This window comes from Gavialis gangeticus, unplaced genomic scaffold, assembly GCF_001723915.1.
Source record: "Gavialis gangeticus isolate Ggan-Ray unplaced genomic scaffold, GavGan_comp1, whole genome shotgun sequence".
Lineage (NCBI taxonomy): Eukaryota > Metazoa > Chordata > Crocodylia > Gavialidae > Gavialis > Gavialis gangeticus.
In genome coordinates, this window is record NW_017729022.1 from 159,106,601 (window position 1) to 159,130,311 (window position 23,711).

At 42.1% G+C, this 23,711-nt stretch overlaps 1 protein-coding gene across 2 annotated transcripts in view; it reads right to left on the minus strand.

The window, feature by feature from the left end:
* UBR2 (ubiquitin protein ligase E3 component n-recognin 2) overlaps nucleotides 1–23,711 on the minus strand; it is a 119,359-nt gene that overhangs the window by 75,309 nt on the left and 20,339 nt on the right. The window contains exons 8-16 of one of the 2 annotated variants that reach the window (XM_019516393.1): nucleotides 19,759–19,879; nucleotides 11,749–11,856; nucleotides 9,762–9,850; nucleotides 7,175–7,273; nucleotides 4,255–4,418; nucleotides 4,076–4,175; nucleotides 3,019–3,147; nucleotides 1,992–2,175; nucleotides 737–798 (exon numbers count right to left, since the gene is read on the minus strand). In XM_019516393.1, the coding sequence (XP_019371938.1) occupies nucleotides 737–798; nucleotides 1,992–2,175; nucleotides 3,019–3,147; nucleotides 4,076–4,175; nucleotides 4,255–4,418; nucleotides 7,175–7,273; nucleotides 9,762–9,850; nucleotides 11,749–11,856; nucleotides 19,759–19,879 (1,056 nt within the window). Of the gene's footprint in view, nucleotides 1–736; nucleotides 799–1,991; nucleotides 2,176–3,018; nucleotides 3,148–4,075; nucleotides 4,176–4,254; nucleotides 4,419–7,174; nucleotides 7,274–7,341; nucleotides 7,441–9,761; nucleotides 9,851–11,748; nucleotides 11,857–19,758; nucleotides 19,880–23,711 lie in introns of both variants that reach the window. The other variant, XM_019516392.1, reaches the window with a different exon arrangement.

Genomic DNA, 23,711 nt, shown 5'->3' on the forward strand with positions numbered 1-23,711 from the left:
GCAACACACTCTTTCCATTTAGATTGTTTTTAACTTCTCACTTAAGCAATGTCCACATTTATATTAAAAATTAATGGTACAATGAAGTGAGACGTGGGGGGTAGGAAATAAACAAGGAGAGGACATACAGCCTCCACTATACAGGAAAGAATCTAGTTCCTGGAAGCAGTCCCAAATCAGCTTTAAACATTAAATAGAGACAGGGTATGAAACAATCCAAACCATGTATCTTCTTCAAATGTTTAAATAATTAAAAACACACACTAATAGCTTAAAGACTCATGCCTAAAGAATTACCAGCAAGGCAAAGAGATTGTTTTACCTAGCTTGTAAAGACTGTCTACACCAGGGGTTAATAAGGATTTTGTTGTGAGGAAGCCACTTTAACAGAACTTAGCTCTGAGCACAAGCTGGTTACAACCCACCCCGTGTCACCAGAACCCTAGAGACAATCACCACTCCCCACTACAGCATCATCACTTCTGCTTCTCCCCGACACCTGGCAAAACCTCCTTCCGCAAAAATTCTTCTGAAGCCACCCCCCAACCACCATGGGCTGGATAAATGGCTCTGCAGACCAGATACATCTCACAGACTGTATTTTTCCAACCGCTGATCCACACAGAAATGTATATAGTGCACACAAGTGTATGCCTAAAAAGTTATTTTGTTACCTTTATTACTTAAGGGTAACATGACACTTTAAAGTGTATAACAAACATTAAATGTCACATACCAGTGGTAGCAGCTCTGGAAACTTGTAAGCCACTTCACTTTTACTTAACAAGACATGCAAACCTATATTAGATAATAAAGTGAGCATATTATTATATACATTCTTCAAAACAGTCCTGAAGATGCATCTATTGTAATATTAACAATCCATATTAAGTTTTCCATGTAGCTTTAAGACTTATTGGTATATAACGCCAGAAGTCCCCAAGCCTTGTGGGACATAGATAATTTATTTTTCATTCACTTCTCAAGACACTTATGACAATATGTGAGACACAATGCAGACATATTCAGATAAGTTTAGTTACTACTTTATAAATTCTGTTTTATCCAAAAGTGATGCTAACCCTCTTCATCAAACAGAGGATAGAACTAGCAGATAATATACTATTAAATTCAGCAAATGTATTTCAATAGGTGCAAAGAGGCCTTTTAAAATTATTTCACTCTTTCCATACTGAACTTCTCACTACTGTACCTGCCCTTTTTCTGAAGTAGAGCCCCTTAACAGGTTCTGCAGATGAGCAAATACCTGGCAAACGTATCTAACATGCACATGCTACTAAATATATTATACAAGAATCACGTTTTTTCAGTTGTCCTGCAACTATTATGCAGGTAAACAGTTTACATGCTTTTTGCTCAGTATTTGGTCACCTCACAGAAAACCAATATTCTCTAATTAACATCCATTATCTAAAGCAGGGGCGTCAAACATATGGCCCACAAGCCAGATACAGCCTGTGGAAGTAGATCATCTGGCCTGCAGGACACTTACAGACTAGACCATATACCCCCACAGGCCAAATCCAGGTGACAAAGGGAAAAGAAGTTATGCCAAATTCCCAATCCTGGAGATTCCTAGGGCTTGAGCAAGTCTTCAGCAGGCACAGTCAGCATAGACACAGGCATGGGGGAATGTCTTTAACAGACTGGGGAAGTGGCTACTGAGCAATGGATTCTACTTAAGCTCAGTGTGACTGTAAGTTCCTTATGCTGGGTCAGCGGTTTACAAAATATGTTCCAGGGAACCCTGTGGTTCTGCAAAGAGATTAAAGGTAATGACAGAGTGGGCCAGCAGGTACACTGTCATTGCTGGGCTGGGTCACCTGGCTCTGTGTCAGGTTTTATGGTAGGGGGAAGGGGGTTCTGCAGCAGAAGACCTGATATGAAAGGGTTATAAGACTTCAGGAAGTTTGAGAACTACTGTGTTAGGTGTATGCAACAATTCCTTTTTAAAACTAAGTAGTTCCTACCTGCAAGCAACCGAGATACTGGAAGATGAATGCTAACTTTTTCCTGAGAAACACAATATCTGATGGTCTCAACTGAATGTCCACACATATTGAGCATGATAGGCTGTTCTCCATCAGCAAAACCACTGTGACAGTGCATCAGCACACTCAGACATTTCTTATAAGCTTCAATGAGTACCTTTTCCTACAAAAAAAGATTGTGGCTTACATAATTATAAAGATTACTGAGCTCTTTGAAATAACATAATGTGTAATACTTGGCCTAAGATAACTGAGTAAATACTTGTTTCTATGTGCAAATTTTATTTTTGTCTTTATTAATACAAGCTTAATACCTTAATTTTTAAAAATTCCTTTTAATTCAAGTTATTGTTTCCCCCCATTTCCAAAAAGAAGTAGTCACATGTTAAGGAGGATGTAGATCAGGGCAAACCTAGGCAAGTATAATTAAATGTAACAATGGTTATTGCATACCTGGTACTAGATGAGTCTACCAAGTACTATCATTATGTTGGGCTAACAAAAAATACAAATGCAACAAAGTGACAAATTAAGGCTGACCTGAGCCTCTGGCTATAGTGGGCTCACTCGTTCCAAGGGAGCCCTAGCCACATTTGAAGTCCTACTCAGCAGATCCTATAGGCTACAGCAATCTGCTTTCCCCTTGAATAGTATCAAATATGTATGGGGATCTAGTAAATTTTCCAGTGAATATTCATTCTCTCTTCTATCTATGACTGCTCTCTTAAAGACATCGTATCAGTCTCAAATATTGGATGCTTGTTTGAACTCTAAAATATATAGAACAATTGTGATCTGTGACCCTTCTAAAAGGTATATGCGTAGGTTGGGACCCTAACTTTTTCCTTTGTTTTGTTAGCCTGTTTGTAGAGACACTTCTTTAACAGAATAAATAATTAAGATTGACATAACAGGTATGTATGGTTTTTTAGACTACTTCAACTAGATATTTATCTACCTGCATCTTCCTTTATACATTCATAGGCTAAAACAAGAAGCAGCTTACATCTAATGCACACCAGTCCTGCATCATTGAAATAACAAGTGTTAATTTCATCTGTAATGTAAAGGCTGCTTCCCACTCTGGTTCCATTTCTATGTGCTGTCCTACTTGACGGGTTATTGGATCCATGCCCTAAAAACAGAATCATACAGGTCAACTGTCTCTCAAAATCCCTAGTGACTAAACAAAAAAAAGTAATCACTTACTTTAAAACACTGCTAATTTTGTATGATGAATAAACCCACTGAAGATATATCAAAGTACAAAATTTTAAAAGAAAAGAAGATAAGCTGCCATACAATTCAGAAGGCTAGGACACAAGGCTAATGGACAAGACAATTTATGAGACCCATAATAGAAAATCCTATTTTAAAATTCCCTGTATTTGTTCTAAATGAATCAGCAAACTCACAAAAGAAAAAAAGCCTCTAGGTACCAAACTAGTGTGTGGATAAATATAATTTAAAATTGAAAAGAACATGAAAGAGTGGTCTGATTATTGCAGCACACTGTAAATGTATTAAAAAATCTTCACAAAAACTTCAGAGACTATTATCTAGCCACACAGCACTGAAAAAGTACAGATTAGTTGGCCAGGCCTCTATCTTCACAATTGCTTGTCCTTGTAAAAGCTGCACTCATCTTACTTCTTTTAAGATAATATGGTTGACAGTGATCGCAGTGAAAGATATCACTGGGTATGTATATCTGTTAGCTTATATGTTCCTTCTGAAAAGGACTTGCTCTCCCAATGTGTTTGTACAGAGCTCAGAAGCAATTCATTTCAAATAATATATAGGACACTCAAACATAGTGGAAGCTGGCAAAGATGGAATACTTTTGTCACACGTTTAAACGTGCATTGTCTTAACTGTATGAGAGAACCGTACACATACAGAGGAATATGTACACACACACATTTTATTTTACTTTTTATACACACACAGAAGAAAAAATAAGTTCATTTTGTATTTTAAAACACTAATAAACAGTCTATCTTGTTCATTACTCTTTCTGTTAAGACAGAATACAACCTTTCGAGATTTGCAGATTCACATACCTGCATACACTTGAGTAATTCTAAAAAGGCATCAAAACCTTCTAGAAACTTTTGTCTCAGGTCATCTGACCAATCAGCTGGCTTGCTTATCAACACATACCTGAACAACAGAGGAAAAATGAGTAAGTTATTCTAAATTTTTAAGTACTTTTTAATTTGGTAAGTATTAAGACACTTACTTGAGATCTGAAATAAGACTCTGAACACGCCTGAATTTAAATGCTTGCAGGGCAGTATATCGTTCGAACTGAAACCTGCCTTGAATATCACGGTGCCTTAAGTGGTCCACAAAGGTTTTGATGATAGTGGTCATAAGATTTTCTTCAGTTATCAGCATTCGTGCCTACACCAAAGTACATAAAAGTTTGTTATATAAATCAACAGACACTACTGACAGGAATAAAAAGTAAACTACTTCAATTTTATCACTCAAATCTATTCATTTACAGCCAGACAACTGATACTGTTGATATGTTCCTTTATATTTTAATATTACTTAAATAGAAAAATGAGATTCACAGCGTTCAGCAAAGAAAATCAAAATCTAGCTGCGTAACTACATTATTCCACTTCAGATGTTACCTCGTACTTCTTCTTTGACATACCACTATCAAAAACCTGTGTTGTAAGAGTAATTTAAAGTTTTTCAATAAAGATAAGAGCAAATATATAATGGCCCCATATCTGAGGAAGCCGGTATAAATCTGGAAATAAATGAGGCTTTTATTCTAATGTTACTGCACTTGTTGTTTTGAAACTTTACCTTCCTATCTCAAAATAAAGTAAAAAAAGAGTTTCTCTGCCTCAGTCCTTTTCCTTTTTGTATTCCTTACAGAAGGCAACTCAATTTCCACACTTTTTCAGTTTTCTTCTGCTGTATGAGGAAACTTAACAATTTTTCCTTTTAATAAAAAACTACACTGAGAAAACAAGCATTACTAATGCTAGTCAGACCAGCCTAACACCACCATACAATGTGATGTCTCCACTTTACAGCTGAGTAAAAGATTTTAACATCAAATCTAGGCCACAGAGTAAGTCAGACATTGAGGTAGGACGATAACCTCAGGTCTTGACTCATTTCCAGAAGACACTCCCAGCACCTAGCAAACATAAAAATTGGCAATACAGAACAGCTATCTTGAAATCCTTTTTTAAAGACTCCCAACCAGCTGCCATAATTTCAAGGTTTCTGCAGTACTTCAATTTTCCTTTAAGCTAATTCTACCTGGAAAATTTTAAGCATTTTAGCAACAATTCTAGTCATGCAACTCATTTTTGTTCATTTTATTTAGCTTCCAAATCCACTCTCACAAAGACAGAGTACTTACTCTTCAATTTATCTGTAATATTTTGTTACATTATACTGAAAATGGTTTGTTAGAAAAAGGTTTTCATAATTCAAGAAGCATCTATATATTTTTAAAATAAAGCTCAATTGTTGGTCTGTCCCTTTAAAGTAAAAAGAGAATATTCTTAATTCAGCCAAGAGAAGTCTGGAATCAAGACAGAACTACAAGGAGACTCTTCTGTAGTGCAATAATACAAGACTGAGGAAGCCTGTCAGGATTCAAGCACAATACCAAAGGATGTGAAGACTCTCCCAAGGGAGAGGAAAGTTTTAATTGGGAACAGAAATGAGGAAAAGATTTTGAGTGGCACAGGCTGGAGTGCAACTGGCGAAGTCTCAAGTCCTAAAACAAGGGTAAATTGGCAATCCCCAGGGAAAAAGGGTTTGAGCCTGGAAGAACCAAAGGAATAACATGTTTGTTTTACGAGACTTGATAAATCAGAAAACAACAATGGTAGGGGGATTTTAATTCCTGACTACCTCTGGGCTCCCTGGAAATCCAGGAAGGTTACAGGAGTCATGGTAAGTGCAATACCACACCATGGGGTGGCAAGCTCTAAAGCCACACTGTATAACACACCTGTGTCCAAACTTTTGCTGACCTTAACTCATTTACAGTGGGGACAATTTTGTGCAACTCATACAAAGAGCTACCACTGATCACATCCCCACAACAGGGTCAGGGCTTTTCTCAACTGCTTTCCAGTGTAGAATAAGACCATGCTGACCTAACAGAAAAAGCTAAATGGGGGCATCTTAGCCTTGACTGAAAGAAGATTAAAGAAACCCTGTTTAGTTTCAACTTGGCATTGATAATAGTAGACAGTTTCCATGCACTGGCTAAGGAAGGGTAAGTTGTCACTCATTATTAATTGCAGACATCATAACGTGGTGTAACTGCAGGTACCAGTTAAGTGAAAGTTAAGCTGAATATGCTGGGTTTTTGGTTCTAGCCACATTGGTTTAAGGACTTAATTCTGTTTCATTCACAGATAAATTGCTCCAGTTTAAGCTCTCACTAAATGAAGGCATAGGGATATAATCACAAGAGAGCTGCTGGGGGACAGCAAATCTCCAGATCCTCTTAAAAAATTAACAGCACAGATCCTATGCCCTTAAATAATATGGCATGGGGATTTACCCTAATAGTGGTAACTTGTATGCCTGCAATAAGATGGGAACCATACCTTGTCTGCTCCACAGTAACTATCACTGGGCCTGGTCTTACTCCTAAGGGAGAGTTAAAGCAGGGCCATTTACCTATTAATGAAACAGGGACAAGTTCACTAGATTTAGTTCTTGTGGCCCTCCTTGGGGTCACAACTCATAAGTTGGCAACTGGTATAGCAACATTTAATGGTAATACTTACAAATACTGGTTTTTGGCTTGATTGAATTTAGCTAAAAAACTGCAAAAATATGCATCTTAATGTGTGCATGTACATGGAGGTGACCATCTATTAAATAAAATAGCAAAGAAACTCAAAAGAAATGAGTTAAACCCAAAATTTCCAAACTCCTCTGACCTCTACGACATCCAAACAGAAAATGTATAATGCTGATTAACTTTTACTTAAGCAAGCTGTAATTGTACTTACAAACTATTTGATATGTTTTCATAAAAGTCAGCAGCACTTTGTATTTGCATAGCAGTACTACAAACATACAGAGAAATCTAACAGTCTGAGCTCATGATCTTACTGCAGCACCTAACAAAAAGCTTCCTTTTTTAATCATTTAGTACTTACAAGTGAAGGCACTGTGAATATCTGTACCGAGAGGTCAGCAATTGAGAACTCTCTGTCGTGGTCATCTTTCACATAATCACTCTGCAATCGCTCATAGTTCTATCAAGGAGGCAAAAAAAGGCAAGGAGTGCCAACTATCAGTTTTAAAAAAGGCAAGCACTACTCACCAGAGTAGGAACAGTGAAGAGTTGGACAGATAGAGCAGTCACCGACACTGCCCGCTCGTGATCATCCTCCATAAAATCTCTCTGCAACTGCCGGTAATTCTAAACAACAAGGGGGAAATTCACCTCTGATCCACACTGACCTGCTTTCTTTAAATTTAAAGTCAGCACTGGAGAAATTCAATGCTAGATGAAGAGGAGTATGCTAATGCAGGGGTTGTCAACCAGGGGTACGCATACCCCTGGAAGTACTTGGGTATGCGGCAGCAGCACAGGGAAGTGGGGCTGCCAGCACTTTGCACCACCTGCAGCGCCACATGCCTCCGGCACTTTTGTTTTCACTGGGGCTGTGGTTTTGTTGCCGAGCACAGTGTGGGTGCAGGGGGCACCCCCCTCCCATTCATCGACCGGCCGCTGGGGGACTGCCTGCTTCTCCACTGGCCGCCGGGGTACACCAACCAAAAAAGGTTGAAAACCCTCGTGCTAGTGGATCCAGGGTGTGAATTAAGGGGGAGCTCGAGAGGACTGAGCCCCCCCCATAAGAGCTGAGAGCTCCCCTGTAAGATTTGAAAACCTGGATAGGTCTCCAATCAGACTCCTCCTTTACTTAGGTGGACTTGTTAATCAATGAACCAATTTAATTTTTTCTGCAGACCCCCCGCAAGAGTCAAAGCTGTAATTCAAACTCTGAATAGTAGGGCTATGTGAAGCTTTGGTCGCTGATTCGATTTGGAGGAGATTCAGCCTGATTCAGCAGCCAAATCTCCAAATCTAAATCAAATCGGGAGACCTATTAATCTCTCCAAATCAAATTGGAAGCCTCCGATTCAATTCGGAGAGATTTGACAATTCGGCCATAGACACAGCTTTATATATTTTTTCTGCATACCTCAAGGTACCAGGTGGCTCATGAATGCCGAGATGCTAGAGTGGATGGACCATACCATGGGAGCGCGGGGGGTCCACAGTGTGCTCAGCAGCAGACCTGGAAGTGGACCAGAAGTATATCCGGTCCACTTCCAGGTCCACCATGGAGTGTGCAGGGGAGCCCCCCCAGCCTTGGTGACTGGTGCCTCCTGGGTCTCGGGAGACACCCGAGGTTCCCTGTGGCTGATCACTGAGCCGTGGGGCATAGCGGGGAAGATGGGGTCTGCTGCCAAGCATGCCGGGAGCCCCGCTGTGCTCCTGTGGGACGCTCCATCTGCCCCACCATCTTGGCGTTCATAAGCCACACCTGGTACCCCAAGCTATGTAGAAAAAACATGTCTATGGCTGAATCGCTGATTCTCAGAATCAGAATCAAATCTTCAGATTCAGCCGAATCAAATCAGGACAGTGATCCAAATCAGTGAATCGAATCACTATCCCCCGAATCAGGCCGAATCCAAATTGAATACGGCCTGCTTCACACACCCCTGCTGAATGGTTCATTAAAAGACACCTTTCAAAAGTGATTGTGATAAATTTAGCAGTCCAGGCTTAACATCTACTCACTCTAATTCCAACAATTAAGACTTTTTTTTTTTTGTACTAGCAAGTGAAAAACTAGAGTGATTTGTTTCAGGCAAGAAAGCAAGCAGAAGACTGATTTTATAGCATTTCAATCACTTGTTAACATAAAAAGGTTAATAAAAGTGTGGTTTCCTTTCAAAAACCACCTCTGGGTAAGCACTGCAACAACTCACATACCACCAATGGCCAATAAGTAGTTTCTCAAGCAACGCGACTCCAGACAACTGCCCAGGAAGATAAAATATCAGAGGTGTTGCACTCTGAAATTTTATAAAGAACTGCTGTATTTCAGTAACTTAAAGGCTCTATTTTCTTTTCATAGGACAAGATCTCATAATAAATATATGTTTTTATTTAAAAGTAGTTCCATCCAACCAAGAGAGATTAAGGACAATATTTCAAGACAAAAAAATCCTGTGTTAACTTTTTTAAGACAAAATGTTGTAAACTCTAGCTCAGTATTTCTCAAACTCACTGGACTCAAAGCACCACTCGAAAATTCCAATTCTTAGTTTTCACTCTTTTTCTAACTACAGAAAAATAATCAAGCAATTTTTCTCTATTATTTCTCTGTGGTCCTTCTGAGTTGCAAAGAACTGAGAAAGACCACAACAGGTCTTTCCGAGTTCTTTGACATTATTCCTATTTGAAATCTGCGGGTTTATCTTGTGAATCACATTTTCACACCTAACAGCACTACGACTGTGTGAAAATATGGTTCAAAAGATAATCATGGTAAGGATGTGTTCAGAAATGATGTGTGGTACCATATGGCAACCTGAAAGAATCTTGGGCACTATAAGGTGCTACAGCACCCTGATTGAGAATCACTGCTCTAGCTGAAACTCTTGCATGGTTTCAAAGCTATATCTTTTGAATCATTTAACATACAATATAAGAAAATTACTTACTCTTGCAAACCGGATAGCAAAAAGCTTCTTGTATTTCAAATCCATAAGTAGACTGCTCATAAATAACTGATGGTACACACTTCTAGCCCCTATTGAGAAAAGTTGTGTGTTATTATATACCATTATTCTCTACCAAACAATTACAGAAACAACCATAACAGTACCCTTGCAGAAAACAAAGAAAATTCTCTCCTCAATCTGAAGAGAATTTCAACAACATATGGAAGGTAGCAGTAAGTGATGAGGAAAATATTCAGAACCAAAAAAGAAACTTTTCCTGTAAGATGATTTCTTCTTCCCTACATCTTTCAGTGTATTTACTGATTCAGTTAACTGTTGAATTGGAAATGGAAAAACACTAAATACAGAACTTCCCAGGTAAATGAAGAAACCAATTCAGACCTATTTTGTTTTAAAATACATATTTGTATAATTTTCACTAACCCTCCACAGATTCCATCACTAATTCAAGACAGATTTTTCTAAGTAAAATCTTTGTAAGTCACTTAAAACAAACACCATTAACATTTATTCTGTTTAACGAGGAATGATTGTGCGCAGAATACAAAAGGGAAAAAGCAATTCAAGTTACAACAGAAATGCGAAGTGTTCCTCTACTTATTTATGTGGGAGATTCTATACCAAAAAAAAACAAACTTTGTTAAAGGGGAGCTAAGATACCAGTCTTCCCAAATACTAAAATCTGCAGTCAAAAACAGAAAATTCTGCGAAACATTAAAACACTCAACCACATAAAACAGGTATTAGAAAGAACTGGGGGAAAGAGAGGAGGGAGGGAAGGGGAAGAAGTCAATCTATTTACACTACACTTACTTCCAACCTTAAACTTTCCCTGTTTGATTATCATCCTATGGGAGAGAGATCACATTGCCACATGCCTCCTCAAGACATCTGGAGGTCAGCAGAGAGGAAGAAAGATAGCAATGTTGGAGAAATATTGAAGTGTTTAAAACTGTGATCCATGCCCTAATGAGTCCCACTGGGAGATTGGGGTACTTTATCATTCACTTGGTCTTAATGACCAGGGGGTGTCTTCCAATCTCCATTATTCCCCAGATCAAAGCCAGTGCCATAGGAATATATGTATCACTAGAGAATGAATATCTAGAACTTTGGGAAGCAGAGAAAACAGCATCTGTTCAGAAATGGTAAGGCTTTAAAAAACATATTTCTAGCATAGTTAGGAGGCAAACCATGTTTTTCCTGGTTTTGTAACGTTTGTTTTAAATGTCATTTTTAAAATATACCGATTTGGAGATGGATAAATATGTTCAACAAATCCTACACCAAAGGACCCAAAATTTGCAGCACAAACTCTGCACACCACTTCCTGAACTGACACATCAATATACAGGTCATCACATTGCTGTTATTTCAGTGTGTTTGGATATCTGTAGACGTAGAGGCTGCTCACAGAGGTATGAGCTGCTCCAATTACCTGCACTGGGTATTCTCAGCAAAAAAGGCAACAATATAAAAAGAGGACAATATAAGGACTTGGATACAGCCTGAACAACAATAACTGAGACTCAATATATCTCTATTCATAAACAAACACATTAAAAAAAACATTTTGGAAGAGGGTAGCATCTACTTTTGGAAGTCTCAAATTTGCACTTCTCTGGGCGCAGATACACAATACATTTATACCAAAGTTCATCTTGTGTCCCCAGTTCAAAGAGCAAGTTTCAGGTCCATCTGTTTAACGTGAATTTGGCAGTATTTTGGGGGGGAAAAAAATCAGATCTAAACAAAAAGCCAACCTCCATCTTACTAATGGGTTAAAATGATAATTTTATCATTCAGCATATTGGAAAGAGCTAAGAAACAGGAACCAGCAACCAGGCAACTGCATCTACAATGGATGGTAGTAAACCTGCCTAAAGCAGGTATGACAAAGTAAAAACTGCCACTGTGATATTCAAGCACAAATGAACATTCTTGGTAAAAATTATGGACAAATTACCTTTCCACAGCTTAGAATCAGAGAGCATCAGTTTATCCACAAGAGAAGAGTTTTCACCATCTGGTCCCTCTTGTAAACCAACCTGGCACAATATCCGACGAAGGCCATCTTATAGAGAAAAAAAATTATGAAATAAATATTCAAGTTCGATAACACACAAAAGTTTATTCTTACGTGTATTTCATAGTTAGCAGGATTGGAAAGGACCTGAGCAGATCGAGTCCAACCCCCTGCCACGGCAGGAAAGAGTACTGGGGTCAAATGATCCCAGCAAGGGTGTTTATCTAGCCATTTGAAAGAATGGAAATTCATATAATCTACTGTAACAGTATCACACTTGTCTGGCCCTGCAGGCCAGATGAGTGGTGCAGGACCAGATCATGGACTGTATGAATGGCACAGAGCTGGCCGTGGATCAGGCTCATGGACCCTCCTCCATGCCAAATCCAGTGCACACAGTGCCTGCTCCAGTTGGTCTGGGACCCTGCAGGAAAAAGCCCAGCATTGCACATCATTAATGAAGATGTTGAAAAGAACAGGCCCAAGGAGTGAGCCTTGGGGGACCCCACTGGTCATGGCACACCACGATGACTGACTTCCATCAAACACCATTCTCTGGGTCCAACCTCGGAGCCAATTCCCCAGCCAGTGGACTCTGATGTAGCCGAGGCCACAGTTGGCCAGTTTGTCTATGAGATGATTGTGGGATACCAGATCGAAGGCTTTTTTAAAATCAAGATATATGACATCAATCTCTTCTCCCTTGTCCACCACATGATGTCACCTGGTCAAAGAAGGAGATGAGATTTGTCCGGCAAGACCTACTCACAACAAACCTGTGCTGGCTATCCCCCAGGAAGTTGCCTTCAGCCAGTTTGTCAAGAATGGACTCTTCGATGATTTTTTCCAAGATCTGCCCCAAGACAGATGTCAGGCTGATGGGCCTGTAGTTCCCCAGATCTACTTTCCTCCCTTTCTTGAAGATAGGCACGCTGGCCTTTTTCCAATCTTCGGGCACTTCGCCTGAGCACCACAAGTTCTCGTAGATCCATGCCAGGGGCTGGGTTATGATGCTTGCCAGCTCCTTAAGTACCCTGGGGTGTAAGCTGTCTGTGCCAGCTGACTTGAAGATGTCCAGCCTCTCAAGGTGTGCCTTCACATGATCAACATTGATGAAGGGTAACAATTCTCCTTCGCCCTGGCTGCCCCGTACCATATTGAGCAGGGCTGTCCCTTGGGGCTGGTGAAAAACCAATGCAAAATACCCATTAAACAGGTTGGCTTTTTCCTGGGCATTGGTTATCAGTTGTCCCATATGGTTTAACAGAGATCCAACGTTACCCTTGCTTTTTCTCTGGCTCCCCACAAATCTAAAAAAGGACTTTTTATTGTTCTTGATACATGTGGCCAGTTGGAGTTCAGTCGCAGTCTTGGCTTTTCTGGTTCGCTCCCTGCAGGTCCGGACCAGTGCAGAATACTCTTCCTTTGGGGGGGATCCAGTCTTCCATCCTTTATAAGTCTTTCTTTTTAGATGCAGGAGGTCCACTAGTTCCCTGCAGAGCCAAAGGGGACACTGCTTGAGCTTCCAGGACTGCTCCCATTAGAAGCAACCACTCTTCCTGAACACCCCTCCCCTTTGGGTCGAGGTCCCTTAGGGCCTCGCCAACAAGCCTCCTGAGCTTGTCAAAGTCAGCTTTTTTGAAGTTGAGGGCTTCTGCTTTTCTGAGTGACTTGCCAGCTTTATGGCAGATGGTGAAGGTGCTCAGCTCATGGTCACTGTCTCCCAGCTTCCCTTCGATCGTTAGGTCGCTGATTAAGTCATCCCCCGCTGCCAGTACCAGGTAGAGCAGCACCTTGCCTCTCATTGGCCCACAGACTTCTCAAGTCAGATAGAGCTCATCCACACACGAGAAACCTTTGTGACCATTCGGATGTGGCTGAGTGCTCTTCCCATGAGATGTCAGGGTAGTTGAAATCTCCCATGACAACCATGCACCAGGAGTGCACAGCCTCAGCTAATTCCCTGGTGAATTCCTGGTCAAGCTCTTGATCCTGGCTAGGAGGTGTAGTAGACTCCCACCACTGCGTCCCCTGTGTCTTATTCACCATGGATTTTGACCCACAGAGTCTCAAATCATCACTCCTAAGTACCAGTGTCAACTTGCAAGGATGCATAGCTTTCCTTGACATAGAGAGCTACCTCCCCAACACTTTTGTTTGTTTGTTTGTTTGTTTTATATACACACACATGCTCTCTCCTCTACAAGGTATAGCCATCTATACTTGTGGCCTAGTCATAGGTGGAGTCCCACCAGGTCTCTGTTATACCTATGAGATTGTAATCCTTTTTATTTAGCAGGAGGACCAGTTCCTCCTGTTTGTTCCCCAAGCTCCTGGCATTTGTGTACAGGCACGTTAAGTGTCCCATTAGGGGGCCCTTGCCTTCCCTGTGGATTGCTCTGGGGCTGGGGTAGGGGTGGGTTCCCTTGAGTGCCTTAGCTCCCTAGGTTTACAAAAGCTGCCCAGTGGGCTTGCAGTGGCAGTAGTCCCACATCTCCCAGTGGGCTCAGTTTAAAGTCTGGTGGAGCAGGTCAGCAAGTCTGGCTGGGAAGAGCCTCCTCCCCAGGGGAGTGAGGTGGAGGCCGTCTCTCCCCAGCATCCCACTGCCTCTCTCACCAAAGAGCGGATTGTGATCGTGGAAGCCGAAGCCTTCACGATGACACCAGCACCACAGTCTTTGGTTGACTACCTCAACCTGTCTCTTCCTCCTGAGCCCATGACCCACAACCAGGAGGAGCGAGGAAAAGACCACCTGCGCCCCCAACCCCCTAAGCCCCGCTCCCAGAGCCCTGTAGTCTCTCATGACCCAGCTGGGATTGCTCCAAGCCACGTCATTTGTGCCCACATGGATAAGGAGCATAGGGTAGTGGTCGGAGGGCCAGATAATCTTTGGGATCCTCCCTGCTATGTCCCAGATGCGGGCCCCCGGGAAGTAGCAGACCTCCCAGGCTAGGGGATCGGAGCAGCAGATTGCCCCCTCAGATCCCCTCAGGAGGGAGAATCCCATGACGACCACTCTGCATTTAGTCTTAGGGAAAGTAGGGATGAGTGATCCTCCCTTGCCTGCAGGAGCTGGCAGCTCTGCAGGCTCTACTAGGGCTGCAAGAGGGTCATACCTGTTGCAAAGCCCCAGAAGGGAGGGGATCTTGGTGCAGCGGGCCTTGAAACATAAAATATATCTTTTTCTAGACATTCCTTCTTAAAATAAAAGTTTAGCCACTTTCAAGTACATTTTACAAGCAGCAGGAGGATACAACCCAAAAACCTTGCGCTGAAAAGTCTAATCACTGCCAACCAACATTTTTTACAACAATATTAAAAACATTTTTGTAAAGTCTACTTTAGTGTTAAAACCATTTTAAATGCAGACACTAGGAGTAGAGCTGCTGCAAACCATTTTCAGTTATGTTGTTGTTGACTAAACCAAAATTGCAGCATTCCAGAAGAGGCAACAAGTAAATAGCAGCACTTCTCATGGAACAATTGCTTTATTATCTGTACCATATTTAGCAGCCATGGACAATGTCAGAGATAGCAAACAGAAAAATGCTATCAAATAAACAGGATTGCAGGCTATCAGTCTCAGTGGCTCAGCAAAAACATTCCAGAAACAAAGCCTACATAAACAGTAGAGTAATTTCCTCACCGTTTAATATGTTGTTCTGTGCTACTATGACCACACACATTTACATAAAGGACTTTCCTGAGCCTTGTACTAACCTTATGGATTACTGGCAACTGCTGTACCAGATAATGATTTGTTTCAAAGGCGTAGAGAAACCTTTTCTGTGATTGTTATATTGCAAAATGTTGAGTGTCTTATGCTGGCTAACTGCAAAAGTTCAGATCACTCCTTTTAAAAGTATATTTGCCCATCTTATTTCCTAGCAAAGTGGCCTGAATAAAAGGAGGTTACACTCCCCTAACAGAATCACCACATAATGGCCTTGTTCATTCTGATTTTTCCTAACTTCTTCATGTTTGATAGTGTAATCAAGGCATTCTTTTAATATGGAAAGGTTTGTGTTTTCAAATACACATTTTAGCTTTTTCTTTTCAAAAGTAACTACTAAAAGTCTTATCAGGCATACTGTGCATGCATATTTGACTCTTCCAGTCTGACCTGATTATAACAGACAAACAAACAATAAAGACTGAATAGACTCTGCAGTCTTTGTACAACAGAAGATGTACAGATAATTTATTTTTGAAGAGCTGATGTCTGCTAACACAGATGTCATATTCAAGTAACTGCATACTGAAATGCAAACACAGCGGTATAATTTGAACTTCACATGCTGCCAAAGGTACAAACACATTTCAGAAACCCAATTATCACTAATTGTGTGGGTACAGAGCCACCTCTGTGGGTGGATCTCCCTCTCTCAAGGCAAAACTAGGAGCTCAACCATCTCTAGGGCCCATTTCTCCCTTCAGACTATGTGAGGAGTGCTCAATGAATCCCGGGCTTGTACAAAGTAAATGAGAGGAATCAGGATGCCTGGAAGAGGCAGTAAAAAAAAACCTAAGGGCAATCTCTTATTTCTAACCAAGTTTCACATCAAAAAACAATACTTGAAAGGACATTATAATAATATATTTCTGAAGTGTTTAAGTCAGTCAAGGTAATTTTATACAGAGCTCAGACAAGATACAAGCACATGGTTCATCAGGGAACATTTTTTTCCTTCTGAATCATAATTGAACTTAAAGTTGAGTCATTTGACATTTTGGTACAGAATTTGCAAAAAGATGTTGTGGTTAAAAAATAACAGGTGCAATGCTATACAAAAATCTGCAGCGCCTATCACTACCCAGAATGTCTTTGAAAATTCTGATTCCCATAATTTAAACTTGACATTGTATAATAAGTTCATAGTCAAATCAAATTAACATGTTACTACATATTTCTATATGAAGTGATGTACAGAGACATAGCTGAAAGGAACCTAGGGGTAGTGATCAACCATCGCATTAATGTGAGCCGGCAGTGTGATGCTGTGGCCAGCAGGGCAAACAATACGCTGGCATGCATTAGCTGTTGCATCTCATGCAAAACTAAGGAAGTGATGCTCCCACTGTACTCCACGCTGGTGAGACCGCAGCTGGAGTACTGTGTCCAGTTCTGGGCACCACACTTCAACAAGGATGTGGAAAAACTTGAGAGAGTCCAGAGAAGAGCCACCTGTATGATTGGGGACCTGCAAGACAAGCCATACAAGGAGAGGCCAAGGGACTTGGGCCTTTTCAGCCTACAGAAGAGAAGACAGAGGGGACTTGGTAGCAGCTTACTGCTACATCAGGGGAGTGCATCAAGAACTCGGTGAACACCTGTTCACCAGGGCACCCCTAGAGAAGACTAGGACCAATGGATACAAACTCCTGGAAGGCCATTTCAGGCTCAATTCCAGGAAAAAACTCCTTCACAGTCAAGGTGTTCAGACTGTAGAATAAACTCCCCTCCAGTGGTGGTACAGCTACCTACCCTGGAAATCTTCGAAAGGAGACTGGACAGTCACCTCGCTGGAGTCACTTGACCCCAGTTGTCTCTTCCTGCCTAGTGTAGGGGGACTGGACCTGATAATCTACAAGGTCCCTTCTAGCCCCTAACAACCTATGAAACTATGAAAATACAATACTAATACTTCTATAAGATTATTGTCTTGAGTGCAACAGAAACAATAGTTTTCAAGCAGGTTTCAATCAAAATTGATATGTACAAACTCACTTTGTCCTAGCTTCCACTGTCTCTCTCATTCACTCTCTCTTCAAACCCTACCCAAACTTCCACTCTGCTTCTTTACATTTAGACAGGAAACAAAAGAAACAAATAAGTCATTTTAAGCCTATGGCTCCATTAATTAGTTCTTCTTTCCTACCTCTGTTCCCATGACAAGAACAGAGTTCTTCAGCCAAAAGCTGACAAGGTACCTGTCCATGAAATGACCTTGTATATACTGATTCCCTGAAACAAGCCTCCTTCCCTAGTACTTGTCTGTGTAAAGCTTTAAGTACATTTCTTAAGTACACCGTAACAGATCAGACATAGTAAGTTTTGTTGTCCTTAATAAAAGGAAGTCATACTCATTACCATATTTATTCAATTTGAAAAGGAGGTTTTTCTTCCCCCCTATTTAACATGGGGAAAAAAGCCCCTTGCCTTAGTCAAGCATGAGGCAGTGGGTAACAGGGGCTAGGGCTGGAGCTACAGCTAATGCCTGGCCCCCACTGCCTCTGCATGCCCAGTCACTCCTTGCACACAGCCCCTAATCTTTCCTCCCCCTCTAGCCACTTCTCCCTTCTCTCCTATGCTGTTCCTTACCATTGCTTAGCTCTGGCAGGCTTGCCCTCCCTGCAGCCAGGAACATGGAGTATGTTGCACATACTGCAGCCCAGTCCTGTACCAGCAGTACCAGCTCTGCACCACTGCTATGGGGCCAGGCTGGAGCCATGTTCTGTGCCCCAGGCTGTATCAGGGACCAAGCCTGCTGGCACAGAGCAAAGGTAAGGGGGAAAGAGTGTGGTGGGAGGGAAGTCAGGAAGGAGGGGCAAGGACCTGAGCCTGTGGGGGGCAGAAGCAGTGTGGAGGGAGAAAGAGGAGGGGACAGGGAAAGGCAAGCTGCCTGCCTCTCTGCCTGCCCCCTACCACTTGCACCCCTACTGCCTATTCCCCACTGCTCCCTCTTTACAGCGCCCTATTGCCTGCCCTTCCACCCCCCACACTGTATGCCCCCTGTCTCACCCACTGTATGTGCCCCCTACCACCTTCCCCATTACTGTCCCCAGCATCACTTCTCCCCACACAACCTCCAATAGTGGGGGGAAATATTTAAGATGAGTCTCCAATAACTAGATTCCATACATGAAAATGTATAATAAATTTATAAATTCTCTGTGTATAGAACCTAATGACTGGGCGGGGGGTCATCTTACATTCAGAGTCCTCTTGTATTCAGGTAAATACTGGACTAACATTTTAATAATGTTGAGATGTGTAAACAAAATGGTTGCATTTAAGTTTACTCATTTAAAATGATCAAGTGTTGAGAGATATCCAGCACTTACCATTCAACAGCAATTCTTGAAGTTCTCATTCAGTGCCAACCAAAGAAACCAAAAAAATCAATATAAGTATATAGGGTCTTCATAAAGTCCTTGTGCATTTTTAAACTTTAATAACTTAGGTTGTAGGTATGATAGAAACAATCTGTAAACGGCATTTAAAAGCAAATGTATTAAAGTTTTAGGACAACTGGAGTACACAATGCTAGACTTCAAAAGTAATAACAAATTTATTCTTAAATAAGATGGAGCTCCATGCCACTACACTCTGAATGTACAACTGTTCCTAAATGACATTCTCCCAGAGAAGTGGATAGGCAGAGGTGGACCAATGGCTTGGCCACCTCGTTCACCTGACTTGTCACCGCTGGACTTCTTTTCATGAGGACATGTTAAAAGTGTAGTTTACTAGTCAAAACCACATTCTTCAGTGGAACTTAGGATCAGCAATGCAATTAGTGCAGTAACTCAAGAGCAACTGGGAAACATTTTCAATGAGTTGAAAGATCGGATTGAGCACTGTATCATGATGGTTATGTTGAAGTCTAGCATTGTGTACTCTAATTGTCCTAAAACTTTAATAAATTTGCTTTTAAATTCCGTTTACAGATTGTTTCCATCATACCTACAACCTAAGTTATTAAAGTTTAAAACTGCACAAGGACTTTATGAAGACCTTGTGTGAAGTAAGACTCAGAACACTTTTATATGAGGGTTAGAATTTGGGGAACACAAACTCAAGAGCAAAAAATTAGAATGAGAGACAAATTAATGGGTTAGTCATACAGACTGCATATCTGAAGTAAGCCATTTAACAACTTATTTTTCTGTTATTTCTAGGATTGTCTGCCTCTAAATTAACCAATAAAACCATTCAAGTTTGCCTACCTGAATATCCAATCACATTGCCAAGCCAAGTCAGGAGTTTCAAACCAAAGCTCTGATGGGCAACAATACACGAATGCATAACCTGAACCTTCAGTGGCTTTGTCTGACGGCTGGTATTTCTCTTCAAAAGAGAAGGGAAAAGAATGCTTAATTACAAATAAGAAAAAGCACATATACACTTGTAGAGAAAGATGTAGCACGCCTATAACCCAAATTAAAATTATTTTGCATAGAAATTAGAAATTGCAATACATTTTATTAAAACATTAATCATAACTGTTCCAGCACAATCTTATCCAACAGTGCAACAAAAACTAAGACAAACAACTTGCTATTTTTTCAACTAATTAATCTAAAAATAAGTTTTGTGATTTCATGCTGTTTGGACAGTGTAGTGAAGAGTGCATTTTGTATTTAATTTAAAATTAAGACTTTTTTTTCTGTTCTGCAATTGAAATCTTGAAAGCTATTTTGGCCAAGCCAAAAAAAGACATCTTACATGTTCAGGCTCTTACTTTTCCAATCTTCCCCTTCCTAGCAGTGCTGCATCTTACTGATAAGCACCCTCTTGTAAAGTGTAAGGAGCAGCACACATGCAAGCTCCCCTGAGGAATACAAAAAAGTGGTGCAGCTGCCTACTAACATAACACAGAAAGCGATTATCCAAAGTGTTGTCAAGTGTACAAAGCAAATATATACTGGGGAAAAGATATTACAATTAAAATTCAGACAGAAATGCAGTTTGTCAAACTAATGTTGCCCTTCAACAAATTCAGTTTGACTTTATTGGTATTAACTAACAAGCCATTCTAGTTTTTTAAGTTTTAGTAAACTTAGCTTGTGTAGTCTCCCTGCAGCACATTAACAAAATCATTTTCTAACCTGGAAACAAACCTAATTTTTCCATAACCTTAAATCAACTGCAATAAAAAGGTATATATCCAACACCCTTAATCCTAGACAGCCTATATATTTAAAAAAGGTGTGAAATACAGTAAAATCCCTATTATCTGGGATTTTACTAACCAAAATACTCAATCAACCGGAATTTCAGCCGCAGGACACACATGGCACCACACCCTGCCGCTTTCCTGCCTGCTGCACCACTTTCTTACCTGGCTGCGTGCACACAACTCCCCCCCCGCAGCAATCTGTGGGTGGGCTGCCTTGGCATTTGGGGGAAGAGGAGGAGTGGCATGAAGCCAGACATGGGGGGCAGGGAGGTGGGGGAGAAACCTGACCCTGGCACTTTCCGCCGCACCCTGCCCAGGGTTAGAGCTTGAAGCCCCGCATCCCCGGGCAGCAGCTCCAGCCCCTCAGGCCCGTGTGGAGCAGCTGGGTGCAGTGCCTGTCACAGGGAGAGAGGCCGGACTCTCCCACCTCCCTGCCCTGCGGGGCTCCCAGCACCTGGGACAGGGCCTCAGCTGGAGCTGCTAGGGTACAGCTGGGACCCACCTGCCCTGGAAGTGATTGCTGCGGCCCCTCCCGCCCCACCCGGGTTCAGAGCCAGGTGGAGCCACTGCCACTGCCACAGGCTCCCCACCCCCCCAACAACTGGCCGGAAACCTGTGCCTCAGTTAACTAGCACTTTTAGCTTACTAACATCCCCCATTCATCACTCATGCCAGTTAACAGGGATTTTAGTTAGCTCAGCATAACATTTCTGATGGTTTATTAAAGGAGTCTATAATTTATAAGTTTGATAAGTTATTCTGTTTCTGAAAATTATTTGTCTTAAAAAAAGACTTATTAGTCTTCTTATTTTATAAAACAAGATTCAGGAATTTTTGCTGCTTATGAATATGTGCTTTAAAGACTAATTTGCAAACTGAAATCATTCCCAATGCGGCCAATTAGCTGAATGTGAACAGAGTATTACGAGGAATAAGTATTAGTAGATTAATTAAATAAAAAAAATCTGCTTTTACACAAGCTCCCCTAACAATGAGAAACTGAAGAAAAGGACGGGAAAGTTCAAGTAGTAAGGCAAAATATTATAAATACAAAGATTCCCTTGAGATATTTTTTGTTCTTAAAGAAAGAAGTAAGAATATTATGCCAAATGGCCAATAAAGTATTATGGATAAGAAGCAGAGAAATATGACCTATCTAAACAGCCTAGATCATAGAGGAGAGGTGTCAAACATATGCCCTGTGGGCTAGATCTTGCCTGCAGACTGACTCAATCCAGCCTGTCAGACTACTGGTGGGCCACCAGAAGTAGGGAGGGATGGCTTGGTGGAGAACCTGCAAGCCTTGGGCTCCAGTGAACATGGCAATCAGGGGCAGGAGAATGAGCAAGCGTTGATACAACCCTAGATGCCTTCATGCTGCTTTGTCCTCAGCTGCAGACTCTATCAATGCCCCCATGCTGAAGCTGCCATGGCCACCATGTGCCCTGTGCTAAAGCAAGAGCTGCCACATGTTCTGGACTGGAGCTGGCCCACAAGGAGCCCAGTGCCCCAGATCTGGTCCAGGGCACAAGGTGAGTTTAACAGCCCTGTCCTAGAGCATTGAACCATCTCCTTCCAATTGCTGAAGAGCTGCTCCCAGAATCTCAGTTTGGGTTTCTGGCATTAAGAGGCAAAAGTGACGTGGTTTTTCCTGCAGCTGGCAAGCAGTGAAGATGTTGGGAACAACATAAACCACCCTACATGGCTTTCTTTGACCTCATGAAAGCTTTCAATTGCAAACCAAGAAGCACTGCGGAGGATCCTTCTGAAGTATGGATGCCCACTGAAATTTGTCACCATTCTTTGCCTGCTCCATGACAATATGCGAGCAATAGTTCTCAGTAACAGAACTATCATAAATCCCTTCAAGGCTAAAAGAGGAGTTAAGCAAGGCTGCATCATTGCTCCAACACTCTTCTCGATATTCCTTACCGCGATGCTACAGCTGACTACCAACAAGCTTTCAGTCGGAGTGAAGCTAAACTACCAAATGGAAGGTAAACTGTTTAATCACAGCCAACTCCAAGCCAAAACCAAGACCACCCTGACCTCAATCATCAAGCTCCAGTACACTGATGATGCTGTAGTGCATGCTCATTCAGAAGCAGACCTTTGATCAATCATCAACATTTTTACCGAGGCACACAAGAAAATGGGGCTGACACTTAACATTCAGAAGACCTCTATCAGCAAGCTCTTGGGGCATGTCCACACATACAGGCACATGTGCTTTCAGCAGCTCAAATAACAGCAGTACAAATTTGTGCCAGAGATTTCTGCCTCAGCACACGTGCCTGAACAAGCACTTTGGTGCAAGTTGTGCCACTTCGGGCAAACTGACCCTGCCCAGCAACTCCTGGATCTTCAGCTAGGGGGGAGCTAGAGGCTGGGGCCAGCAGTGTAAAAAGCTGCCCTTGCGAGCAGCTCAGGACTATTTGCCCTTAGGAGCTTCTGAGGCCCAGCCAGTTGGTATCTGGGGACACCAGCCCCTTGTGCCAGCTAAAATGCTGAAGCAACTCTAACCTAGAGTGGCCCCTGCACCCTCTACCCACTGCAGCAGTCTGCCAGTGGGGGCTGCTGCCTGGCTGTGATCTGCTGCCACCTGCAACAGCATCCCCCCCTTGGACCTACAGCCCCATGGCTGCATGCCTGCCAGACCCAGACAGGGACCTCATGCCCCCAGGCCGGGCCGAGTCCTGCCTGTACAGAGCCAGCCCAGACTGACGATGCACGGAGCACATGGAGGGGACCCAGCCCAGTCCAAGGGTTCCACAGCTTCTACCTGCAGTGCTGGAACCCCAAGTGGAAGCAAGAGCGGCCCGGTTCTGCTCTGCACGTCAGCCAACTGGCCCAGGTCAGCTGCATGTGGCATACACAGGCAGCACCATGTCCCAGGTGGCCAGGGCTGTGCCAGAGCACGCCGCTGAGGGTTCTGTGAGTAGCACGCCATGAGCGCCCCAACAGCTGCCACTCCTGCGAGGGGGCTGGGCACTGTACGGG